The sequence below is a fragment of the Malus sylvestris genome, chromosome 11 (assembly GCF_916048215.2).
Source record: "Malus sylvestris chromosome 11, drMalSylv7.2, whole genome shotgun sequence".
NCBI classification, from domain to species: Eukaryota; Viridiplantae; Streptophyta; class Magnoliopsida; order Rosales; family Rosaceae; genus Malus; species Malus sylvestris.
The window spans coordinates 12,961,958-12,970,747 of record NC_062270.1 but is presented as its reverse complement, the minus strand read 5'-3'; the positions used below and the strand labels follow the sequence as shown (position 1 = coordinate 12,970,747).

The window sequence follows — 8,790 nt, the reverse complement described above, 5'->3', positions numbered from 1 at the left end:
AAACTTTTTAAATTTGGCAGTTTGGTGAAAGTCCTCCCACGAACCCCCACCGACTCACTATCAATACAACTTCATGAGAAGGAATGCATGACACCAACTCCCTGACAAAGCATAACATTCAATTCTGAGCCAATTTATCCCATTTGAAGATGCTGCAAGATTTGCTGGTAAAGGTTGTTGCAAATAAAACCTCAAACATCACCCTGAGTCACTTTGTTCCTGTTATTAAGAATAAACTTTTAGATCTAGCACGGTCCACCGCCAACATAACCAATGTTGACAAATGTCAAACACCACCACCGAAGACTCAAGTACCGCTGAGCATCTAAACATGAATGGTAGAAAAGTTTATATTTTTATTTTGACAAACGATAATATTAATAAGTTAAATTGTTAGTTGTTGGAGGGAAATTGATAGAAATCGAACCCGAACCAGAGTGCATAATCTTGATTGTTTTTCGCCATGTACTAAAGCAACATCGGCACAAGTGGTGGAAAAGTTCAAACGAACAAAGATTCAATAATTGTAATGAAAAATCAGTTCGCAAACATGAAAAGTGACAGCAATTTGTGACATTAGTCTTTCAAGGAGCTCCGTCACTCCCCTTGTCCTAATCATAGCTACTCTGCACTGTAGAAAACAAAACATACATATTCCGGTAATTGCGGATTCTGTAAAATCAGCGTAAATCCGTCCATTTCGCCACTAACAATCACACATATATTCAGCATATGGACACATAGAAGGAATGAAACAAAGAGAGCTCTTAATACTAACCCGACCGAGAAGTATTTTCATCGTTATCATCAAGAATGAGTTTGACTCCGTTGTTCTTAAGAGCATTGACGATAGCCCAAATCTTGGTGCGGTTCCTAAAACCCTTCTTCTCGACTTCGTTATTTACATTGACGTGAATCCCTCGTCCCTGTCCCTCATCAAGACCTTCCACCTTGAGTCTCCTAGCCAACACCTCTCCAACAACTGCCCCTGCCTTTGCGTTGCAAGACCTTCCACATTCGAGTGAGCCCTTGATTGAATGTTCAACTGTAGATGCTGATACAACAATCCTGCCATTATTTCTGTCCACTACGTTTGCTGTAATGTACTTCAATGATATGAACATTCGTAGCACATACCGCTTCACAACCGTCATTCTGAGGCAGTCCTGCTGTTTTTCGTTTTATAAAAGCATATTGGATATGAAAACATTTATCAACCAAACAAAGATTCTAAACTCTGGTAGTTAATTCTCCTCAAGGGGTGTACAGAGACACTTTTAGTTATCGTAACCCACTGCCACAGGGTAAGTTCTAACCCAATTCATTTAAGCACTGACAGAACGGTGATAACACACACTTGAATCAAACTGGTTGCACCTTCCACCCAATTTTTATCAAACACGTAGAACCAAATACTAATTGCTTCGACATGGTAAATAAAGATTTAATTCAAAAAAAATTCCTTCAAATACAACATGCTAACTAATGCATTATTGTAGGCCTGATTGCCAAGATATACAGGACCGAATAAATCCAGGTTCCCAAAATTGTAGGTTCAGATGCATCTTAATAGACATTCCGAAACAATTTGAGTCCAACTTTGGTACACAAATTTAATCTGACTCCCACTCCCACCTAGAAAACCATCTGATAAACTGAAATCCTGAAAGTGAAAGGAACGTGAATTCTTTGTTGCTCCGCCACCTCAAACGTTTCACATAGACACTGATTTGTTAGTTGTTTGGGTTAAAACTAAACTTTAGGCCCAAGGATGGAGTCGGCCCAAAAGGGGGCCTAGAGGAATAGAAGATCAAAACCCAGCCGAAACTTGGAAAGGCAGGAAAGGGCCTTTTCTGACTTGATACAAATCACAAAGACCACTTGCCTACCTACCCAAAAACCAAGTGGTGTAGACTGATCAGACTGCACAGCCCATAAAGTACTTTATGGTGGCATTACATGTAATAAAGCTGATGAGTCATCACCCTCAAACCGCATTCGGGCAAAGCTGTTGCTACAGGAAGCCGAGTCAAGTCGTCTATAAAAGGAAGAAGAGAAGACAGGAGCAAAGACACTCAAACAAACAAACAAATGCAAGCCAAAACTCTGCTCAAAGCCAGATTTGCCTTCCAAACGAAGCTGTAGTCAGCCAAGCCTTCATCCCATTCGGGACCACCCTTTATCCCCTGCGGGATACTCTTTTCTCCTAAACTTTGTAATAGCTCTGCTACCCTGCTCTAACTTGTTGTAGTATCGATTCACCCTTTTGTATTCTCCTTCCCCCTCTCCACCTCTAAGCTTTCAGACCTTTGACAGAACCACAAAGATAGGGACCTGCAAGACGATCAGCCTTAATTGATAAGGTTTAATCTTGCCCGACCTGCTTTGTTCTGTCTTTGTGTTCTCTTTCTTTAAAGTCTAGCAATATGTTGTATATTTTTAGTTATATGCGAGTCTGTTCCTAGCAAAATCGCTATGACAAAGCTTTCTCAATACTTGGATCCGATTTAAATATATCTTCGATGCTTAAATCAGATCCAAGTCCTAAGCCCGCAGGCATGTAAATCTGATTAGTTTAAAAGTCCTTGGCCTCAAGGCATAAAAAAGAACTTTATGTGGACTTAACTCATCCACGACAATCCTTGATAAACGAGAAGTCCGAAGTTACTTGGGGCGCAAGTAATCGACCTACCTTTTAGTTTTCTTTCTATTATATCATGATTATCATAGAATGCTTAAGTATGGGATGAACTCTAATGGAAAGCCTCAAGGCCTACACCTAAGGCCTCACAAAGGCATCCATTTGGATTCATCCTATTCAGCGATCTTAAGAGTCTAAGCATAAGAATGAACTCTGATGGGAAGTCTCAAGGCCTACACCTAAGGCCCCACAAAGGCACCCATTTGGGTTCGTTCTATTCCTTGGATTCGGGTAATCAGAAATATAATAGTTAGAAGACTCCTACAATCACAAGAATAAATATGATGTGTTCGAGCACTGGTTTAGTTATTGATGGGAAGCCTCAAGGCCTACATTTAAGGCCCCACAAAGGCACCTGTTGTAACTAACACGGTTTCTTGGATACATATATATATATACAATGAAAGAACGACAATCATTTTACATCTGCCATGCTGAAGATGGCAGTGGCACGCCTGAGCACCTAAATGTTAACCTTGATTGTGAGCCTCAAGGCCTATACCTAAGGCCCCACAAAGGCACCTCTCAAAGTTAACGCTGTCCTTCTCTTTCAGCCTTGCCCGAAAAGCCTTGCCCGAAGAGTCTTGCCCGACGAGACTTGCCCGACAACACCCAGAAACGAAGCAGAAGCCCGACAGCAGCCCTCAACCGGCGCCAACCTCCAGGGGAGCTGTGTGCTCGTCGGCCAGGAAACATCCCCAGCGGAAATTCCTGCCACGAACATTAGTCCTTAGTGGTTGTAAGACTAGTTGATTCTACTCAACCTTAATTTTCACCCAAGTACGTGCTATTAACAACAATGCCACCATATATCGGTCTTAGAGATAAATACCAAAACATATTTGATTCTACTCAAAAGCAACTGACAGAAATACCTCTGATTACCCTAGCCGTAAGTAGAACCAGAAGCAAGTAACACATAACATAAGATTTAGCTTCTGTAACTCTACTTGTCACATCCCGGCCCGGGCCCCTACCACATTCTGGGCTCAACTCCACCGTAGCACGATATTGTCCACTTTGAGCACCGACCACACCCTCACGGTTTTGTTTATGGGAACTCACACGAGAACTTTCCAGTGGGTCACCCATCCTAGGAATGCTCTCGCCCGAACTCGCTTAACTTCGGAGTTCCGATGGAACCCGAAGCCAGTGAGCTCCCAAAAAGCCTCGTGCTAGGTAGAGATGGGAATATAGGCTTACAAGATCCACTCCCTGGGCGATGTGGGATGTTACACTACTACTAAGGGTAAGAAACACCAAACCCAGACTAGCGCACGGTACAAGTTTTCTGTACTAGTTATAGCATTATGAAGTCAGTGCAACGCTTTGTAAATTCACTAAATTCATATACTGAGACAATCGTATTTTGATTTACTAGATCAAAGGGCAAACTACAGCCTCAAAGCATGAACAAATAACATGAAGTAAACAATGATAGTCAATCAACCTTCAATGAACTCGATACGAAAGAACACAAAAAGTAGTAAGATTGTACCTCAAACGAAACAAATACGAAACTCCTCGACCAAGTTCAACCCTTTTAGCTCTCTTGCAGGATCTCAAACTACATTAAGCTGTTAGAATAAGAAGAAAACTAAACCATCAGAAATCTTTATCCAAAAGTAGAGGGAAACACGAACACTGAGGAAAAAATGGAAGAAACCAGGAAAATAAAAAGTAAGGGACTGTGATGCTCAAATCCAAAACAAAAAAGCAAACCAGGACAGCTCAAAAATTCAAATAACGCAAACCCTTTCGTATGCTTAAAAAAAAAAAACCCATAATTTCCTAATCCTGGATTATTACTTGCTTGTGAAGTGGAGGGGGCAATCGACCAAAAATTCACAGCATAAAATAATTAATCATAAAAATACATTTTTGAAAAATGATTAAACACGTCTATTTATTCTGAAGGAAGAAAACATGAACGGACGAGAGAGAGAGAGAGAGAGAGAGCAATTGACGTACCTGTCGGGAACAAGGCTGAAAGCTTGGTGGGGTGGAACCGTGGAAGCGTGGGAGTGTGACCGAGTGCCGAACGGGGAAAGGGGGAGAAGGAGAAGGAAAGCTAACGGGTGGGCTGGCTTGGGTAACGGGCTGTTGGAGGGTTGTGGTGGCTATTGGGCTACTGGGTTCAATTTTGACAAGTTAATGGACACCCAAATATTGTCTTTAGACCCCAAGTTCTCCTTGGTCTAAATTTCAAAATTGCACAAGACGATATTTTATAAACTCTCTAATCAGCAAGGTATAAAATATCGATGATATCAGAAATATCGGTAGTCCAAAAACATAGAAATATCGATGAAAATATCAGGATATTATCGATATCGATAAAAATAATATGAAAACCACAGAAATTGTAAGAAAAACTTGGAAATTTTTATTGAAACTTTACATGATGTTTATTTAGTCAATTATCTATTAGTTTATTACAAAAAATTGGAAGGAAATGCATTGCATGATAAATTTAACTGATTTAAGTTGATTATATAGCGAGCTGGCAAACATTGTGAGTATAGAAAATATGTAGTAATTAATGAAAGAAGTTTAAACACACCATAATCATTTATATATAATGAATTAGTAAAAAAAGAATTCAAAACAAAACCATATATATATATATATATATATATAAATATTTTAGCATATTTTCACAAAAACATAAGTGATATTTTAGCATATTTTCATAATAAAAGAATGATAAAATGCAAAAAAAGTATCCAACAAACAAGTCCAAAATTTAAAAACACATAATTTTGAGATAATTGATTTTACATCATACTTTAATAAAAATGAACGACTAAGACAAAGAAACTAAAAGAAAGGAAAAACATAAAAGAAACAAATAAATTAAAATAAACAAATAATAAAACAAAAAGAAAAAAAAAGGAAAAGGAAAGGGCTCACCTGGATTCGAAATCAAGACCTAGAGCCATGGGAAAAGCGCATCAAAAAGAAAGAAAAATTTGATGGGTGCAAGGGTTCAAACTGGAGAACTTGGGGATTGTGAGGACATGTTGACCAACACGTCCAAGTCCACACTGGTGTCAATCTTTAGCAACAACTATAATATATGCGAATTTAGCAGCTTATGTTCATTTCAAAAAAAAAAACCCTAGCACTTTCTGTCTTGCCTCGAGCCCAGAGCCCCAAACGGCTCTTTGTCTTTCCATGTCAGACTTTTCCCATTCAATAGACATGGCATGCACACATGTCATGCATCCATATGGTGAACTTCTTAGGATTCCAAAATAAAGGCTAAGATGTGCCCTATTTTTCCCAGTTCTGATTACCTTTTAGAAATCCTAGGCCTCTCTCAGAGATATCTCTCAATAATTCAAGGACCTCTTTTCATTTCACTCGGCCTTCTCTTCCCATTTCTCTCAGACCTTTCTCTCTTTAAGATAAAAAACAAAAAAAAAAGCTCTCGTTGGCGTCGTATCTCTCTCGAAACTCTCATCTCTCTCATTTCTCTCTGCACCGAGACCCACATACACACACGCACACCATCGCACCTGCTTGAGGAAGACACCCATTGTCATCAGCAACCTCGTCTTTCTCCCTCTCCTTCTCGTCTCTGCAACTCGGCGACGCATGAACCCTCCGGCGCAGAAATAACAGACAGGGCGCGAGCGAGCGGAGGGGAGACACACCACACCCACCCCACTGTGACCTCCACCACAGTGGCGCACACTCCGGCGAGCACCATCACCACCTGTGAGAGGCGCAGATCTTGGCAGAGAAAGGCGCAGATCTTGGCAGCTGCAACGACGGAGCTCGGCTGCCGTTCCAACAACGGAGAGAGAACGATATTATCGATAATATTGATAATATCGCGATATTTTGACGAAAACTAATTGGATACCTATTAAAATATCGGTAACGCGAAAAACCGATAATATCGGCATTTAAGACCTTGCTAATCAGAGAGATGATTAAATAAATAAATAAATCTTCACATATGGCAAACTAAGAGGGTGTTTTCAATTCGGATTTTGAGGGATTTTAATTATTTTAATGAATTTAGGGGTATTCAATCAGGATTTTAAGTGATTATCTGAAATTCAATATGTATTTAATCAGAATTTTAAGATAGTATATTAAATCCTTATAAATCTGGATGTATTAAATTAGGATTTTAAAGAAGTTTATAACATTCCATGTGTATTCAGTTAGAATTTGATTTTAAAGAATTTCAAAAAGTTGAGGAATTAGAGGGAATTAGAGAGATTTTGTAGTGTATTTTAAGCATCCACAAATCTCACCTCTTCCTATGAGATTTCAAGGGAATTGAATCAAAATTTTACATGGAATCTCTACAAACCAATTAAACTCCATAAGAATCAATGTATTTATAAATCCATTAAAATCTCTCTAATTCTCAATTGAATACACCCCTCCTAAATGTGAGCACAAATGGCGGGCACATAATCACCCTAATAAACTAACTTGATCCACACATATCACAAATTGGCAAGGGTGGGGCTATCTCTAGAACAACATGTAGTGTGGTTTGAAGAACCCCCGATATTACTGATCTCTTACTTGAGGATAGTACTATTACGTAGTTTGATGCATGACACTCTTTTTCACTTCGATTGGGTTGAAATTCCCGATAAGGTTTTTATTGAAACCCAATGTGACACCCTATCTTCTAGTTTTGTACGTATTTGCTAAATCTTATCAATGAATATCGTACTTTTCTCAACAAAAAAAAAAAAACCTTTAAACACGTTTCTAAGACTATCTAAAATTCTGTATATACTAAAACCTAGTTTAGTAGCTTCGATGTTCCTAAGCACAGTGAAAGGACGAAATTGCTCATCTTCAAGTGTTTTTTTCTTCCTTCTTTTCTCATCTTCACAGTAAAATTACGAATTTGCCCATACAGATGCATTTGTTGTGTTGGGGCGCTGTCATTGGCTATACGTGACATCATTCTCCTCTTCTCGACAACAGTGAGTTGTTTCTCCAAATAGTTTACCCAAACCACCACCACCACCGATTCATCCAAATCTGCAGAATTGCGCCGCATAACCAGTCAACAACGCAGAGCTCTCTTCGTCCACAACAACTCATCAGTCCACCTCAACACCACGTGCGCAACAACTAGCACAATCCCAACCAGCAACGGCACCCAAACATTCACCGTTGCCTAGGAAAAACATCAATAGAACCCATTTTGCTAAAGGTAAGCAATTTATCCTAATTTAGAATTCAAAAGTTCTTTACAAAAGCAGTTTATTTTCTCAAACACAAAGGAAATTGGCAAGTTATATGGTATAAAAAATTCTGATAAAATTCAAACAAGAAAGTTAGGTCTGGGTATTAAGGATTGTTTTTTGTTGTGAAAATGTTTGATTGAAAGAGTTCCATCAAAAAGAGATGAAACGTTGCTCAATACCCGGTATGTCTATCTATAAGTGATTTTGGGGGTTTTGTGAGAGACTAGGAATTATGGGAGCATTTTGTTTTTATTTATGAGATTTCTGAACAAAATTATAAATGCTTTTGAGATTGGGAGACAAACCCCACAAATTCAAATCAGACCAAAAATAAATAATAAATTTAAAGACTTAAAGATCAAACTAAAGGGTATTAAATACAAGGCTTATTTGATCCATCGAGTGTGAAAGTTTTGAGCTTTGAAGAAGCAGAGGATGAGAGTTTTTAACTATTGGAAGTAGGGTTAAAGCAACTACTCAAGTGTGTAGGGTTAGGGTTAAAGCAACCACTCAAGTGTGTCTCCTAAGTGGTTAATCATTTGTTCTCTTTAAGTAGGGTTAAAGCAACTACTCAAGTGTGTAGGGTTAGGGTTAAAGCAACCACTCAAGTGTGTCTCCTAAGTGGTTAATCATTTGTTCTCTTTTCTTAGGAGTCCACCAGTTGTGGCATAACTCAAGGAGAGTTCATCTCCTTATATATGGCTAAACAATTGTAATGTATTTATGAAAGAAATAATACACAATCTTTGAAAAGTCAATATGGTATCAGAGCAGGAAAAATAACCTGCTTCTGCTTTACTACCATCTGAACGTGTCCAATCTTCAAAATGGCTGAAGACAATCCTCTTAGGTCTGATG

General features: G+C 38.8%; 1 protein-coding gene across 2 annotated transcripts; it reads right to left on the bottom strand.

Annotated features, from left to right (window-relative positions):
* Nucleotides 1–207: 207 nt before the first annotated feature.
* On the bottom strand, nt 208–4,834 carry LOC126591425 (uncharacterized). 2 transcript variants are annotated; one of them, XM_050257103.1, is made up of 4 exons: nt 4,673–4,834; nt 4,200–4,278; nt 779–1,169; nt 208–325 (listed from the first exon to the last, which is right to left on the bottom strand). In XM_050257103.1, the coding sequence occupies exons 3-4, from the start codon at nt 1,152–1,154 to the stop codon at nt 246–248; spliced, it is 456 nt and encodes a 151-aa protein (XP_050113060.1). In that variant the 5' UTR covers nt 1,155–1,169; nt 4,200–4,278; nt 4,673–4,834; the 3' UTR covers nt 208–245. The 2 variants fall into 2 exon arrangements, with proteins under 2 accessions (XP_050113060.1, XP_050113061.1); XM_050257104.1 differs by lacking the exon at nt 208–325 and adding an exon at nt 493–631.
* Between the last annotated feature and the right edge of the window lie 3,956 nt (nt 4,835–8,790).

What these genes read in the sequence shown, in the direction of transcription:
- LOC126591425 (XM_050257103.1), bottom strand. Translation starts at nt 1,154, where the DNA reads ATGACGGTTGTGAAGCGGTATGTGCTACGAATGTTCATATCATTGAAG. An exon ending in TGAAAATACTTCTCGGTCGG is followed by an intron (nt 326 to 778) that starts GTTAGTATTAAG and finishes ATTCATGTTTAG; the next exon opens with ATGCTCAGCGGTACTTGAGT.